General features: G+C 45.3%; 1 protein-coding gene across 1 annotated transcript in view; it reads right to left on the minus strand.

Moving 5' to 3' along the window:
- Positions 1 to 1552: 1552 nt before the first annotated feature.
- The window catches only part of nell2b (neural EGFL like 2b), a 51935-nt gene continuing 35342 nt past the window's right edge, over positions 1553 to 18145 (minus strand). The window contains exons 16-20 of the mRNA XM_035521844.2: positions 15224 to 15364; positions 14702 to 14895; positions 14440 to 14616; positions 6209 to 6439; positions 1553 to 2198 (exon numbers count right to left, since the gene is read on the minus strand). Of these exons, the coding sequence (XP_035377737.1) occupies positions 2157 to 2198; positions 6209 to 6439; positions 14440 to 14616; positions 14702 to 14895; positions 15224 to 15364 (785 nt within the window). The 3' untranslated portion in view covers positions 1553 to 2156. The remainder of the gene's footprint in view (positions 2199 to 6208; positions 6440 to 14439; positions 14617 to 14701; positions 14896 to 15223; positions 15365 to 18145) is intronic.

An 18145-nucleotide genomic window follows, 5' to 3' on the forward strand; every position in this document is an offset into this window, starting at 1 on the left:
CACCATCCTCCTCTTCCTCTGTCATTAGAACAAGATGTCAAGAATTATCACTTAGGCAGAAGCCCAGGCAAGTAAGCAGAGAGGGGTCATCATGGACAGGGGGTCAGAGTACCATGTTTCTACAGGAATCTGATTATTAGTGTGATGAAATAGAAGTAAAATTATTAAAGGATATTCACTTGCCAGAAAGGGGAAAATGGAGAGAAATATAATAAGCATCCAGCCGCAATAAATGTCCATGCAATAAACATTTCTCCACTTTACCCACTGTGGTTGTTATTTATTAATTGGTCTACTTACAGGGAATAGTTAATTAACTCAGAAGAATTTAGGCAATATAAACACTTTTACAGAAAACGCAAGAAATCAGATCTCCCAGTGAAGGAGATACAGACACACAAGCACAGTTGCTTTCATCAGACTGTGTGTGTGTGAAATCAGGTCTGCATGGCCAGTAACCTGAGACCTGGCTCACCTCCACATGGTTCCAGGCTGGTGCTGCTTTAGATTCTACAGGAGTGGAGGAGTGCACATGTGCAAGCAGGGGTGGAGGAGTGCATGTGTGAGAGGCAGACCGATGGACTCTCCTGGGTCGCTGGGGCTGGCCTGCAGTATGGCGTCCATACACCTGGTCGAGATTATGTACAGCAAGATTAAGTGACCAACTGTAGGGCCAGTAGAAAGTGGGGTAGGGCACCAACACAGAGAGAAAAAATGTGGTTGCTGTGTGTGTGTGTGCGTGTGTGTGTATGTGTGATATCAGGAGGGTGTGGTAGGGAAGGGATTAAGAACGTGTTAAGCAGTAAGTTGACAGTGTAGCTTGGCGATAAAAGTGATGACAACTGCTTTTGAAATTTCCCAAGAGAGCAGACACATTTTGAGAGAAAACAAAAGAAATGCCTTTCAGAAAGACCTGGTACAGGGCAGTGTCCATGCCACTTTTATGGTGCTGTCCCCTAATTTTTGTCCAATTACTTGCCCTGTTCTGTTGATAGTCTTCCTTCTACATTATTATGCCGTTCATGGATGCAACCTTTTCCCCAAAGACAAAAATTATGCATAATGGCACGCATTATTCAAATGTCTGGCTTGAAAACAAAACTCAAAAGGACCTTCTTTTCTTATAGAAGCAAGGTAACCAAGAGACCTCAAAGAGCAAGGGATTCATGCGATTTTCAAATCCCAAGCATCCATGTCTGAGGGTCATGAGGCCACTGAGCTATGAGTCAAGGCATAGCCAGGAGCATCTGCTACATGATACATCCAGAGCCATTAGCCTCCAGCTCCTGGTAGCTGGTGATGTATGAGTGGAGGCTCGAGAAGAAGCATTGGATGTGCAGTAAGAGTATGTTGGCCATCACCTTCACAGTAGCAGAGATCCCCGTTGATGTGTGAACTCACTAAGACTAACATTGGCAGAAACAAAAAACCTTGCACTGTACATGTTAGAACAATCTGGAATATTGACATGAATGAAAGCCTGGAATGACATCTAGACAAGAATTTAAGTAAATGATGTGTAGACCACCAAAATGACCACAGAAGGAAGTGCTTCAGTGGAAATCTTTATTTTGTCACCATTACACAATATCAAGCCACTGAATAAAGTAAACAACAGTCCAACAAAAGGTACAACATAAAACATCCAAAGGTAGACATGTTTCAGAAAAAAATGAGAACTGAAACAAGGAAACTACTCAAAACACCAATGTCTTCCTTTTCTCTTAAGAATGGAACAAAAACTGGATGCAGCCATGCTCATGGGTGTATGGATGAGGTTCATTTACATTGGATTGCATGGGTTCCTACTCACTATTCTCAAGCCTTCCTGTCTCGGACATGTATGCATCAAGCACGTGTGAGTGCAAAGGCCTTCTTCCACCATGTAATTAGACTCCCTTCTCATTAGAACTCTAATACAGGTGATCTATTGCTGAGATAACGCTGAGCGAACATGGGTGTTACAATATGATATTGGAAATTTAAAAAAAAAACTTTCTCTGATGGGAAGTGAGATTGTACAAGATGAGAGAGGCTGAGAGGCAGAAAGAGCAAAGAACAGTGCGAGAGCAAAAAAGGGGGAACAGAATAGGTCACTGGGGAAGAGAGAGAGAGAGGGAGCATGAGAGGAGGGGAGAGTTGCCTTTTGAGTGGCACTAGAGGCACAAAGGATCCACAGAGCAGCAGACGTGTCCATTCTGTAGGGAGGTAGCGCAGGGTGGAGTGGGAGAGGAAGAAAAAGGAAGAAGCACAAAGAGAAAATGTCAGCACAGACAACTGGTAAGTTAACACATTCTCGTGACTGATCAAACACTTTTTGTATCGCATTTCTATATGCGTACATGTATGTATATGTGGGTGTGTGTGAGTGTGTGTGAAGGTGTGCATGTGTGTGTGTGTAGTGCCTGGTTCTGTCTCTCTCTGCAGACTCCTTTTCCCACCACTGATGACGCTGTGACCTTGGCCAGCCATTCAGCTTCAGTCTCAGTAGGCAGATGGATTCTTTGCTGACTCTGGAGGGCTGTGCTCCATTTCACTTTATCTGTCCACTAACCAGAGCTTTTCCTAGGCAGAAAGCTCTATCCGTGTGTCAAGCTTGGTCCTGAACTACTGTCAGTGGGGTTGTTCATTAGAAAAACCAATGCACATTAGGACTGTTTGCAGGACTAAGCTTCGCCTTTTGGTGATGTGTTATAGGCTATGTCAAAGCTTAGTCTGCATACGGACACCCAATTTATGTAATTTGCCTTTTTGGCATTGAAGCTCAGACAATTAAGGTTTTACACACATGGTCAAACATCTCTAAGTAAGAGGACCACCTCCTTGGTGCATATGAGTACAAAAGTCTGAAGCCACCCAAAAAACAATGTATATGACTTCCTAAAAAATAAAAAAGTCATACCATTTGACCCCTGGCTGAACAGAGCTGCAGCTATGTTTAGGGTGGGTGTCTATTCCATCTGCAGATCTTAATTAGGCTAAAGCATGTTTGAAGTTGTTATAATTTCGATAAAATCGATATCTACTTCTCAAGATATTGATCATTTTGGAGGGAAAAAATGACAAAAACATTTTATCATTCTATTAATGTTTATTTGTAATAATGTTTTAGTATTTATTTATATGTTTATGTGTTCTGATTATTTCTTGTGGTTTAAAACCTTATCTGGATGGTATTAGTTTTACATGGTGTAATTATTACCCATGTTCCTCAGCTATTTTAGTCCTGTCTGAATCCATGTCAGTCACTGTCAGTCACATTTGCAGATTGCACACTCCCACATCAGTAAAAATTCTAGTGCCTTTTACAAACTATAAAACAACCATTACCTCGGGTTGTCATAATGGCCATGCAAACTGCCTTGTCAGCAAATATTCCATCACATCCTGTGGAAGTTTTCTCAAACATGGTAGTGCTTGAGGAAGCATTTTACTGCCATTATATACTTTGGCATATACTTGTCAAAGGTCTTCTCAGAGGAGCGGCACTTCTGTAACCATGCCCTCCATAATTGCATGCACCTGCACGGGGTTTAACGTCTTGTGTTTCTTTGTCTATTTAAACCTCTGTTAGTGTGTGTATTGTGTTGGTTATTGTTAGTCTGCAGCTGTATGTTAACACACGTATGTAGTGATTATTAAACTTTATTGGAGTCTGTGCATCCTGCTCCACGCCCTTGGGCACTTGGGCCAGCAGATTCTTTACAGAATAACCAACCAACACAGGACGCCATCTCCCTCGGCTAAAGACGGACTTCCTAGCAGGAGATGCATGAGCACTCTCTGCACTGCCACCTCCTGGATCCTGGGAGATCGGGGAGAGGACTGCCACTGGTGTTCAGGTCCACTCTGGAAGTGGAGGGGAATACCCCCAGGAATTTCTTGAGGGAGGGCTAAGGCTATCGAGCTTTGGCCGAGGAGGACTGAGGGGCATCACAATGACCAGAAAGAGGGTGGTCGGGTGGAGCCAGTGGGATCTCCGGAGTCCCTTCCCTTCAGTGGACTTGCCAGCCAGACTGGAAGGGTCTGCCCAAAGCCTCGGAGGCAAACTGCCTCTGGGACGCTCTTAGAGTGGCAGGCATTAAGGAGGACCGTTCAGGGGAGGAGCACGACCAGAACCGGGGCGGACGCACACACCCGTGTGTCCGCTGAGGCCGAGGACACGTTAACAGCTCCTGCGCTGATTGCAGGCACTGCAGCACTGTGCCGAAAGTGTTTGTACATGTTTACGCTTCTTTGTTTCTGGGCACTTCACTGCACGGGGAAAGCGAAGGACTGAGCTGAGAGAGGCCCGCCTTGTGCTGGGTGGGCACCGGGTATGGCTGTACTATGTCTTTGTGTGTGTACGACAGCCAGGAGTTTGCTATCCCGGAAAGGGAAGCGTTGGGAACCTCGCCCCTAGGGAGAGGTCATCGTCGTGGAATGTCGTGTTTGTATATGGCAGCCTGGGGTTCGCGGTCCTAGGATGGACGCGTCGGGAGCTGCACCCCTTGGGAGGGGGTTCTGTCACGGGGCATTCCCCCGACAAGTCACGTGGTACAGCCTGCCGCGTGCAGGGGGTTTCACCCCATTTTTAACCATGCCCTCTGTAATTGCACGCACCTGACCAGGGTTTAACGTCTTGTGTTTCTTTGTCTATTTAAACCTCTGTTAGTGTGTGTATTGTCTTGGTTATCGTTAGTCTGCTGCTGTATGTTAACACACGTATGCAGTCATTGTTAAACATTATTGGATTCTGTACGTCGTGCTCCACACCCTTTGGCACTCGGGCCAGCAGAATCGTTACACTGATAGCTTTAGGTCAATTCTACTACATGTGTATAGCCTGCTAATTTTAAAATCCAAGATATTCTAACCCAAGTTATAATTAAATATCAGCATTTACAATAAATAATTAAAGCAGTTAGATTACAAATAATTTAAGCAGTTATATTAAATATCATCATTTTGTATAGAAGCTAGGTATAGGGTTACAGACATGCAAGAGAGGAATTTAGCCCAAATCCAAGTCTCCAAATTCATTATAATAAATTATTAATATTTAATACACCAATAATGTTTGTGATAACTGAAAGCTAAGAATTACAGGATTTTTTTTGTGTGTGTGACATTAATGTGTAAATCGAGTAGCCACTTCCATCATTCTAATTTTATTTATATCAAGACTTCTTATTCCATGTGAATCAGCCATTAACTTTACAGACGTTCTGTGGTAAAAAATTATTTGCAAACATATGTCCAGAAAATGAAATTTATCCGAACAGTACTTAAGACTTTTGCACAAAACTGTACAGAAATAAGAAGGATATGGAAAACTGGCTACTAGATCTGGTAGCGAAAACTGGAAAAGTCATCAGGATGCATGTTTGTATGTGTGTATTTTTGTGGGTGTATGTATGTGTGTATCTGTGTTTATGTGGGTGTATGCATATACACCCACATATACACACATATCAGAATGTGTATATATGCATGTGTTTGTGTGTGTGTGTTTGTGTTAGAGATGGTACCAAACACATCAGAGTTGGTCTGTTATCAGCAAAAAAACAATTTTTAAATGCTGGATCGGATTATCAGGTTAAAATCTCAGTGGTGCCTTGCAGCGGCGCACAGCAGATTACGTGATAATAGCCAGGTTATCTTGAGCGGGTTAAATGACAATAGTCAAGGTTTATGCACAGCTATAGAGTTTAACTGTAATTTAATTATTACATTCAAAAACAAATATCAATGTACAATGTAATATCAATGTTATCTTGGTGTCTGGGAACAAGTTATGCTTCTGGTGAGAGTATTGAAGAGAAACAACAGAGCTAGCCTCTTTCCACTGTTCACCACCAGGGATCCACAAGAATGTATTTATTAATCCATCCTTTAAAAAAAAACAACCAACGTTGTTTCTCCGTCTGCTCACTTAGTGCCTGGTGGGTGTGGGTTGTGAAATGAGGATTATAAGGTCAATATTAAGATGATGTGGAATTACAGTTGCATTCACTAATAAGAACAAAATGCAGATAAATGGTATGTGTTTCACCCAAACAACTGAACCACAGTTTGAATTAAAAAATATCAGATCGGTCACAATATTGCGAGATATTGATATTAGACTGGTACATAAAAATTAGCATTGTATCATCTCTAGTGTGGGCTTGTTTGTGCATGTGTATGTGTGTTTGCGTGTGTGTGTGTGTGTGTGTGTGGGCATTACCTTGCACTGACAGAGCGAGCACTCAGTGCCGTGCTTGGTCCAGGCAGAGCCACTGAAGCGTGTGACACCGTGCTCGTCCACGCAGGTGTCGGCCACGCCATTGTGCATAGCATCCGCCTGGCACGGGTCCGCCACGCAGCGGGGACAACACTCGCCCTCAGGCACGGCCACCAGCTCACAGTCAGGGGGCGCTGGCGCACACGCCACAGGCCAGCAGTCCACCGCACCACGCTGACAGAGACAGAGAGAGAGAGAGAGAGAGAGAGAGAGACCCACCCATGGACATCAGCGCCGCACGCTGCTGCCGGTCACAGGAAGTACACTCAGCAGTCATGGAATTAGGGGTCACATGCTGAAGTCATTGTTTAATTGTAAACAGGTTGCGTATAGGTACGGATCTTAGTTTGCATCATGTGTGGATTTGTGTTGTGTTGCTGGTAATGTTGAGAACAGAGTTGTACTTCAAACACAAAGCAGTTACCATCAGTATATAGCTTTGCCTTTTTCTATCTGTCTGTATGTCCGTCTGTCCGTCTGTCCGTCTATCTATCTATCTGTCTATCTGTCTGTCTGTCTGTCGGAACAAAACGGCAATGGTACGTTTACTTCCAAAGCCCAAAAGCACGTTAATATCTCATTGTACTTGGAACTCCACACACAATACAAGCATTATGACATGTGGGCTGGCAGTCTCTATCTCTCTCTCTCACTCACTCACTCACACACACACACACACACACACACACACACACACACACACACACACACACACACACACACACACACACACACACACACACACACACACACACGCACACACATCTCACACGATGCATGACCTGATGCAGCCAGGAGGCAATGTGTCTGGATTTATTGAGTTTTGGAGCCTCTGGGACAGTGTGCTGCCCTGCAAGGGTATTGACCAGCACCGTGCTGCACTGGGAGGTTGAAACCAGAGGCCAAGGGTTATGAGGTATGAGTTTTAGTGGTTGGACAGATCACACTGGGTTAAATTTGTGGTCTTTGTTCATCTGAAGATAAGATAAAAAAGAGACAAGTCTTGTCAAAGCAGACTGCACTGCACCATAGCAGTTTACAGTCCAGATTTTTTTCACTCTTCTGTAGCACTGTCAATGGAGTACATGATGTCAGCACCCAGAGGGGTCCTGGGTACGTCTCTGGTGTAGCACTTCTTCTTGCTAACGTGTTAGGATGCTCTTGGGATATACAGCTCACCCCAAAATCTTATTACACGGTGCCGAGCTAAATCTCATTATTTCAGTTCCCAGCTTTAACCCCGCGGCAAATGTGCAGTGGGATTCCCGAGGACAGAGACTGGGTCTTGTGGAGTGACAAGGGAAGGAACAGACTGGATTTCCCTTTTGGACTTTAGCTCTTATCTCCCATTAGAGTAACATAGGGGTTTAGAATGTGAAGCCTTTCTAGTGTCAAGTCTGGTATCGCTGGCTCAAAGTTGAAAAGTGCATGCTAGGATGTGGAGGATCTCTCTCTCACTCTCTTTCTCTGTCTTTCTCTCCTTTCCTTTTTCTGTCCTACTGGCTTCATTTCAGCTTCTTTTATCCTGTATTCCACACTCATTAAATTCCTCTTTCTTATTGCACCATAGGAAGCACAACATCCCTCTGCATTCTCTCTCGCTCTTCTCCTTTCTGTCTCTCTTGCCTGTGTCCCCCCACACCACCCACACCAGCACTCTTACAAGTCCCATGTTCCGCATTTATTCTGCTTCCGAGGGAAATATAAAAAGAAATCTAATGAAAGAAAGGCTAGCGTGGAGACGCTGAGATGCCGGGAGAAAGTAATGAACAGAGCAGTGGCACAGGGCACCGGGGTGGGGGGAGTTGGGTTTGAATGAGATCGAATGAGAAAACAAAGCCTGTGTCATGAGAGGTGGGGAGAGACCTGCGTACGAAAGGCAGTAGTGCCAAACGATTCAGGACACGCCACAAGTCCCACGGCTCTAGGAATGAATGAAGCAATATCGGATCAGTAAGTCTTCAGTACGTCAGAGAACGCATGTAGACGGGGCACCCACTTCCTCCCAAATGTAGAACTAACATGCGTTTAACAATAACCTTATTTATTCCAATTTTTCACACTTGTTTTTTCCCTCTCGTTTTTCTTCAAGTTCCTGGAATGCACACATTTGTGATGCTAAAATGTGTTATATTGTCCAAATTCAATGTGGATATTGTTACGAACCCAGGAACAACCCTCAACCCTGCACAGCCACACCCACTCGCACACACCCCCGATCTGACTCACTGGAATTCTAGCACACACCTGATTCCTATTCCCCTCATTACCTACCCCTTTATAAGCTTCTCCTCCCTGCATACTAGTTGTGAAGTATTGCTCCTATGTAGTGTACCGACTGGTTCATCAGCCTGTGTGGTTTCCTGGTTATTGACTCCTGCCTGCTTTTTAGACCTTGTCTCCTGCCTGACCCTTGGACACCTCCTGAACGCTACTCCGTGCATCGACCCCGTACCGACCCGACCACGCTTACCTGTCTGACTGTATGTATTAATTTGGTTGCTAAAATAAAACCTCTGCAACTGGATCTTCTTCTACATGTGTGCATTCCTTACAGAATACTTCGCCTTTTCATGGATCCAGCAGAGGTACAAAACAGACTGGCCCAGCAGGAGGTTTCCATGGCCGAGCTACGTGAAACCGTTCAGAGACTTTCACAGGTGGTTCTTACCGTGACTGCTGTGACTCCTTCACCATCTACCACAGTTACTCATTGTATTCCTGTGGCCGTCCCAGAGCGATCCCATGACTCTCCATATCAATGCAAGAACTTCTTGATGCAGTGTTCAATGTATTTCTCCCATTATGCTGCACAATTCATCACTGACAAGGACCGTGTACAATTTGTTTTATCACTACTGACTGGTGAGGCAGGTGCATGAGGAACCACCCTCTGGGATAGCCAGGACCCAGCATTACAATCAGAAACGGAATTCTACAATCTTTTCAAGGCTGTTTTGGATCATCCAGCAAGTGGATGGGCTCCCGGAACTGTTTAATGCGAGATACGACAAGGGAGGCGCACGGCGGCTGACTACGCCCGAGAGTTCCGCATGGTCGACGCCAGCAGTGGCTGGAGTGAGACTGCGTTGAAAACCGTGTTTCGTCGTGGACTTTCTTTGGGACTCCAGACAGAACTCGCATGCTGAGGGGGGTCGACTATGCTGTCCAAACTTATCAAACTTATTACTGTGGATAACCTTAGACGCCCGCATCAGCCCTTACAACGTGCACCCCGCGCCCATACTTTTGTACTGGAGGATTCTAAGAACAGATCCGATGAAGTCCCTGAGCCGATGCAATTGAGTCGCTCACGCCTCACCCCCCAAGAACGTACCAGACGATTCACCCGAGGATTGTGCCTGTACTGCGGCGCTAACGGTCACTTCAGCAACAACTGTCCTGTCCATCCCCGTCAAGAGAATGGGAGGACTTCTACGTTCGAAACACACGTAATACGGTCTTCTCTGCTGTATATTAATCATTAGCTTGCACTGCCTGTAGTCCTTATGGCTGATGGTAAGTGTTTCTCTCTCTCTCTCTCTCTCTCTCTCTCTCTCTCTCTGCCTTGGTGGATTCCAGTGCAGCAGAGCATTTTTTGGATGTTGGGTTAGCTACGCAACTAGGAATCCCTAGAGTCACCTTAAATCCACTGCTATGTATTCATTCCCTTAATGACCAACTTATAGGTGAGGGTGTAGTCCAACCCAAAACTGTCCCGGTCACGCTAAAGATCGGTTTGTTTCATTGTTTCATTCAATTTATGCTTCTGCGCATGTCCCATGACCATTATTCTGGGCTTTCCCTGGCTGTCGACCCATGACCCTAGTATCTCTTGGTCCTCGGCTGAACTACTATCATGGAGTAAACACTGCTTCCAGAACTGTATCTCTGCCAATCTTCTCCACTACAGTCGAGAGCCCTGAGCCACCAGCACTCCAGTCTATCCCTCAGCTCTATAGATCCTTCTCAGATGTGTTCTCTAAGGTTAAAGCAACTAAACTACCACCTCATCGATCTTGTGATTGTGCCATAGAACTCCTTCCTGGAGCTCCCCTACCCCGAAGATCTAAGCCTTACCCTCTTTCCCGGCCAGAAGATGTGGCTATGGAGGCTTATGTCACTGAGGCACTACAGCACGGTTTCATTCGGCCCTCTACTTCACCAATCGCTGCTGGATTCTTCTTCGTGGAAAAGAAAGGAGGAGTTTTAAGGCAGTGCATCAATTACTGGGCCCTTAAAGTGACAGTAAAGTATTCCTATCCTCTTACCCTCATCTCTTTAACCCATGAACGACTCCTAGGAGCTACCATCTTCACGAAATTGGACTTGCGTAGCGCTTAGAGCCACATACGCATACGTGAGGTTGATGAGTGGAAGACAGTCTTCACCACGACACGAGGCCATTATGAATACCTAGTAATGTCATATGGGTTATCTAATAGTCCCTCAGTTTTTCAGTTGTTTATGGATGACATATTTCGAGATATGATAGACAAGTTCCTGATTGTTTACATGGACGACATCCTTGTTTTCCCGAACCGAAACGGAGCGTGTGGATCACATAACGGCCATCCTGACGCATCTCCGGCAACATCATCTTATTGCCAAGGCCGAGAAGTGAGTTCCACAGTAAATGTCACTTTTCTAGGGTGTACCCTCAAACCGGGAGCCCTCTCCATGGAACCTGATAAGGTGACTGCAATACAAAATTGGCCTAAACCCATCACTGTCAAGCAGTTGCAACGTTTCTTGGGTTTTGCCAACTTCTACAGAAGGTTCATTCGAGGGTTTGGCACCATAGCTGCTCCCCTTTCAGACCTCCTCAAGGAACAAGGCAGAAAGCAGCTTCAGTAAACCTCGGCCATGGATCAGGCTTTCCTAACCTTTAACGGGGTCTTTGTTTCAGCACCCATTCTCCATCTTCTTTTCCATTCATTGTGGAAGTGGATGCTTCTGAGGTAGGAGTGGGGGCAGTTCCGTCCCAAAGATAAGGCACCCCACCTCAACTGTAACCTTGTGCTTTCTACTTCAGGAAACTACAACCTGCCGAGAGGAATTATGATGTAGGGAACCAGGAACTTCTCGCAGTCAAACTTGCCCTAGAGCAATGGAGACACTGGTTAGAAGGGGCTGTACATCCTTTCTTGGTATACATGGACCATCGAAACCTGGAGTACCTACACTCAGCTTGACGACTCAACCCAAGGCAAGCTAGGTGGTCATTGTTCTTCTCCCAGTTTAACTTCACTGTGTCTTATATGCCTGGTTTCAAGACCTGGTTCAAAAGGTGGATGCCTTGTCATGCATCTACGATAAGGGGGAAACCAACCTGACTCCAGAGATCATCCTACCTAATAGCTGCTTCCTAGCTCCCATACAGTGGGGATTCAAAGATGACCTGGAGAATGCTTTGAAGGATGACCCTAGCCCAGAGGAATGCCCCCCAGAAAGGCAATATGTTCCAGCTTCCCTCAGAGGAACGTTACTAGAATGGGCTCATGCAACCTTATGTAATGGACATCCCGGTATCACTCGCACCACACGCATGTTGTCCCGTAAGTTTTGGTGGCCCTCCTTTCCTGACGATACGCATGATTACATGATGTCTTGTGTAGTCTGTGCCCAGTCTCGCACCCCTCACACTCTCCCTGCTGGGAAGTTACAGCCCCTGCCTGTGTCACATCGCCCTTAGACTCACATCGCAATAGACTTCATCACGGACTTACCTGCCTCTGATGGAAACAGTTATAATGGTGGTGGTGGTGGACAGGTTTTCAAAAATGTGTTGCCTCATTCCTTTTCCTCACTTGCCTACAGCCTTGGAAACAGCAGAAGCCATGTTCTCTTATGTTTCGCATATTTGGACTACCAGTGGAGACTGTCTCATCGTGATTTGCAATTTACATCACAAGTCTGGAAGCAGTTTTGTAAGAAGTTGGCCATAACTAAATCTCTCCTCAGGTCACCATGGCCAGTCCAACGGGGAGGTTGAATGTGTTAATCAAGAGGTTGGAAGGTTCCTCTGTCAGTACTGAACTTCACAGACTGGCACAAATTCCTCCCTTGGGCGGAATACACCCACAATTCACTCACGCACTCCTCCACTCAGCTCACCCCCTTCCAATGCGTCTACGGCTATCAGCCAGTTCTCTTTCTGTGGGTTGACTCCTCCACTGACATACAAGCATCGGATCAATGGTTTCAACAGAGCTCTCGTACATGGGAGGTCGCCCACGTTTACTTGCAGAGAGCTTTACATACCCGACAAACGTTTGCCAATCGTCACCGTAACCCTAACATAATATTGCACCCTTGTCAGAGGGTCTGGGTCTCGACTCTAAACATGAAGCTCGGTCTACCCAGCAAGAAACTGAGCCCATGGTACATCTGTCCCTCCAAGGTGCTTCGACAGATCAACCCCGTATCCTACAAACTACCCTCCATGTGTCCCTGTTGAAACCTGTGCACTACAGTCCGGCGTCTGCATCCACAACCCCCATCAAACCTCCTGCCCCTGTCGAGATCAATGGAGAACCGGCTTATGCCGTCCGTGCATTATTGGATTCCCGGAGACTAATCGGGACCCTTCAGTATCTCGTCGACTGGGAGGGCTATGGACCTGAGGAACAATCATGGGTTCCCAGGGCTGATGTCCTGGACCCCTTTGCTTGCAGACTTCCATGCTGCTCACCCTAATCCTGCGGGCCCTCGGGGCTGTGGTAGGCCTAGAGCTCCCCATTCTTGGGTGTCAAGTGCCGCCCGTCAGGTGGGGGGTACTGTTACGAACCCCAGGAACAACCCTCAACCCCGAACCCCGCACAGCCACGCCCACTTGCACACCCCCCCAATCTGACTCACCGGAATTCTAGCACACACCTGATTACTATTCCCCTCATTACCTACCCCTTTATAAGCTTCTCCTCCCCGCATACTAGTCGCGAAGTATTGCTCCTATGTGGCGTACCGACCGTTTCCTCATCCTGTGTGTTTTCCTGGTTATTGACTCCTGCCTGCTTTCTAGACCTCGTCTCCTGCCTGACCCTTGGACACCTCCTGAACGCTACCCTGTGCATCGACCCCCGACCGACCCGACCATGGTTACCTGTCTGAATGCACGTATTAATTTGGTTGCTAAAATAAAACCTCTGCAACTGGATCTTCTTCTACGTGTGTGCATTCATTAGATATACAGTTCCTCCGCTAATTTAAGATAATCAGAGCATGTATCATTACTACACCACATCTGGCCTCACCAGATTTAAGATCTAAGGCCAAGTCCTCACGTACATTAGGTGTTTGGGGGGGGGGTTGCACACTCTGATGTCAATCAGAGGATGCACACTGAATACTGATGCACACTTCTGATGTTACCAGCCCAAAACTCAGTTTTCTCTGTCTACATGACAACCCTGTAAATGAAGTTTTTGAATATCTTCAAAAGTGGAACTAAAACACTTTTTAGATGTGGACAAGTCCTAAATCCTATAGACTCATGTGCTTAGGCCAGACTCTCATAGACATGGCTCAATAATTAATGGGTTATGCAAATCCTCATCTGCCACACTGACAGTAATGTGATACTGTGTTTTGTTTAGTTTTTTTATTTCAGTAATTGATTCATGACTCAAGCAATGCTATTAACACTTGCAGGTTGATTTATAATAGACAATTAAGTTTTTTAAATGCATAATGTTAAATGCTTCATAGCAGCTGAGCGCAAAGGTTAATGAGGACTATTTGTTGAAGTCAAGCTCAGAGAGCAGAGCAGTTACAAAAAGTGTCTAGCTTGTTTACTGTCTGGCCTCTAAGGTTATTGATTAGCCTAAGTAAAAACAGAAATATCCCAGCTACCACCACTTCTTTCACTGACACATTTAGTTCAGTTCATATCTTATGTTTGTTGGAGAGGGTGTCCTTTGACTCTGCTCATATATAAAACAGAAATGTTGTGCTGTTTTCTATAAAAATGTCAGGTTTCAGAATTTAGGATTTTTGCCTTTCCATTTGATTGTTCAAGAACTGGATCCCAGTTCTATTATGCTAACTGTTCATAGTCATATCTGTCAAGGACAGCATCAAGGACAATAAGCAAGGACGTTACTTCTTGAACTATTGTAACTGTTATTGCTAAACATTTTTGCATCTGTGCTTAGATGCTCTGGAGAGCTCACCAGGCACTGACACTGCTGACAGTTCTCCACCCAAGTGTCGCCATTGCTGTACGTCAGAAGGCCGTTCTGGTGTAGACACTGCGAGCTGAGGCGAGGGTCGCACTCGGGACAGCACAGCACGTCTACCGTGGGGTTCTCGCAGTCGCACACCATCCGTCTGCACATCACCAGGCCAGACTAGAGAGAGGGAGAGACCGGCGCATTAGTCCCGCGATGCGCTCGCTGCGTTTTCCCACTAGCGCGTGCGGACAGCAGCGCTTACCTGGCAGGAGCAGACCGAGCACCTGTCATCATCCAGCACCCATATCTGCCGATTGTGCTTCACCTTCCCCTCGTGGAGGCAGTCTCCTGTGCAGTTCTTGCCGTGAGGGCACCGGCAGTCGTAGCCACCGTCCACGTTAAAACACACCGTGTCGTTAGCGCAGCTGTGCCTTCCCGTGACACATTCGTCGATATCTGCGGAGCGGCGAATGGGACAGAAGGTGCCTTACACATTTTACCCTGAAGACTGCTAAGTGGGATTCCTGGGGGATGACAGATTGCGAGTACTGATTACTTTTAGAGGAAAGCCATAGAAGAGATGCAGCTCTAATACCTTAAGGGCTACATTTATCATAAGTTTCAAGATTACACATTTAAAAAGCCCCCAGAGCACAGCTGACCACACAAGTACCATTAAGCCAAGAAGAGTCTCAAAAAGTTACCAACAGTTGAAATGAAATTGCTATCAATGAATATATATTGACTTATCTTAGAAAATTAGGCTAAAGCGGGCTTCTCCTACCTTCACACGACTCCCCATTAGCTGAAAACATCCCGTTGTCATGGTAGCCATCACGACATTCACAGTGATACCAGCCGGGTAAGTTAATACAGGTGGCTCGACTGTCACACTCCACAAATCCATCAGAGCACTCATCGATGTCTGCCATATTGTCAAGAAAGAAACTAAGCATGAGATGGCGGTAGACAGCCAGAAACCAATTGCGCACAATTTTTTACCGTAAATGATCAGCCATATCATTTTGGCTGTCCAAATTTCGACACTATCCAAATTTCAAGATGGCTGCTTCCTGCTATTTTAAGATCAATTTTAAAAGGTAACAATGTCAAGTCAGTTCATTTTAGGAATATGTAACTGGTTTGAGGCTTGCAATCATTTTGGCATGTAGTCTGCAAGATGCTAATTTGTGGGCATGAGCTTATCGTTAACTAAACCCAGCAAGCTAGCTGTGTGAGCATCGTAGCTCCACTGCATGGACTACATTTGGGCAGAACGGGAGAACAGTGTAAATCAATTTTCCAGCAAATGATTCACTTAACATAAATAATTTTGTGGTTGCAATGGAAGAAACAGCCCCTGAAAGTGCAATCCCAAGTGAAGCGCTACTGGCAAAATCTTTTTTTTTTTTTTTTTTTTTTTTTTTTTTTTGTACATTCACTTCTGCATGGAGAACGAAATACAGTCTCTTCAGGATACTATGCTACATCTGACAAACAGCAGCAGCAAGAGTGCAAGCAGTCCAAATACAATAATCACAGCCAGTAAATACAATAAATGTAAGGTTAAAACTATAAACAACACTATTAATAGACTATAGAAATCTGTAGCCAGAGTTTAAGCCTCTGTAAGCCATCATACCTTTAAGCTCTGCTGCCCCACATGCCCCAAGTATCAAAAGCCTGATTCACCTCTATTACACCCTGCCCCCAACCTCAAGAGCTGGAGAATAGAAATGGAGAACAGAAACGAAGACCCTGACAAGGTCATCTTTGCTAGCAGCTACACCTGTGAGCTCTCAGCACTCGTCTATTAAATAGAGGTATTCACAGTCACACCTCAGAGTTTCTCTCCACGGCCTTGAGCCCCTCTGTCATAAAGCAGCATAGGAAACGTCCTTCATGGAATCTGTCAATTCCAGTGACACTTCAGTTAGAATGCCATTCAGTTTTAAAGAGGAACTGAGCGGGTTGCGGACAAACCAGGAGTTTACAGCGACACTAACCGTGACATTGCCTTTGAAACCATCTTGGTCTCTCTCTCGCCTGAATGGTGAGACTCATTCTGTCTGATTTTTAGATACTATGCTTCTATGGCTGTCATACTCTTTGTGCTGACTGAAATGACTTTTAACAGCATTCACTGCTAGGTGTATAGGCATTAATGAAAACTATTCAGTGCCAGGTGTATAGGCATTAATGAAAACCGCCTGCATGTGTCCTTGTGCGTGCAAGGAATGCACAAGAGAATGTTTATGCTTCTGTAAAGCAGGGAAGGTAGAAGGGAATGTTTTAATATGTTTCTGGAATTTTAGGGCGCATACCACACAGTCGTTACTAATATAACCCCAAGAAGCATTCATATTAACCACCCATTATGAAGACCAGCCCACCAAGAGGACAAATGGCAGTGTGTAGACAGTGGCTTCTGGCAACTGCCTGCCTGATTTTGGTAAAGGAACACTGACAAAAAGAAACACAGTCTGCCAGAAAAAAACGTAGAATGTGTCAAAAAACTCCAAACTCAGACTGAAGCACTCTCTTCTTCTTCTGCATATGAAACTTGCAGGCCCCAAAAACCTTTCCATTATGCTGAGGAGGAAAAAAAAAGGAATTTCTACTGTAATGAGCTGTGTAATTCCTTCACACTAAACAGGAGAACATCTCCCCTCAAAGGAATTTCTACACCGTTCTCAAGGATTCCACCCCTAGGATGTCACATTACCATCACCTGGTCTGTAAAACAGAAGCGAGAAAGAAAAGGGATGGGGGTGTACTGTGACAACACCACAAATGACACTGAATAATAAACAGGAGTAGGCAATGTTAGAGATGACATTTATTCATTTTCCTCTCTCCATACCCCCCCATCCCACCCACACTCCCTCACAAATGTATACATGCGGCCTTTCCTCAAAGGAGAGGCTGGCATTTGGGCTGTCAGTGAGCGGCAGGGGCTATTGATTGGCCGCGCTTTCACGGCCGAGCCCCTGGTGTGAGCGCTGTCCTGCAGTCTTACCACTAATTTGTCAGGGAATGTCACGGCTCAACAGCACAATGCATAATCTCCATCTCATCCCCCCACCCCTCCACCCCCACCGCTAAGCGAGAAGAGCCTGGTGGGCTCGGATCAACAGAGACAAAACACCAAAATTTCAGTCCACGGATGCTGGCCTTAGGAGCCTATTAAGAGTTTGCATGTTTATTTGTGTTAATGAACAATTGAATGAATAAACAGATAAATAATCAAAAGAAAACTATGTACATAAACAAAAGTTAGAAGATGGTGATATATAATGGCCTGAGGATGAGAATGTTGGTTAATCTTTTTAAAATAAAATAGCAAAGTCACAGATTATGTTTTATAGCACATATAAAACAAAATAGCACGGACACAGATTATATGGGGAATATGACTGGCAAATCAAATTCTTTTGCCTCTATGTGTGAGGGGACTACAGTACTTTGGTTTGCTGAGCATTTTTTAAAAAGCAAATCAATATGATCTCTCCTCCCATGCAATCTGTTTTGTTTCACTTTGCAATGACTGCCTGAAGTTTGCAATCCATAATCATACCACAGGCAGCCCTCTCTGATGATGTTATGCCAGGATTTTGGGGAGCTCTATGGTCAGGGCAAACCCTCCTTGTCTGGAAAAAAAGCTGTCAGATCTGGTTCAAAGTTTTTAAAAGTTTGTCGCACATCC

Source organism: Electrophorus electricus, chromosome 4 (assembly GCF_041902795.1).
Source record: "Electrophorus electricus isolate QZ-2024a chromosome 4, ASM4190279v1, whole genome shotgun sequence".
In the NCBI taxonomy this organism is placed as follows: domain Eukaryota; kingdom Metazoa; phylum Chordata; class Actinopteri; order Gymnotiformes; family Gymnotidae; genus Electrophorus; species Electrophorus electricus.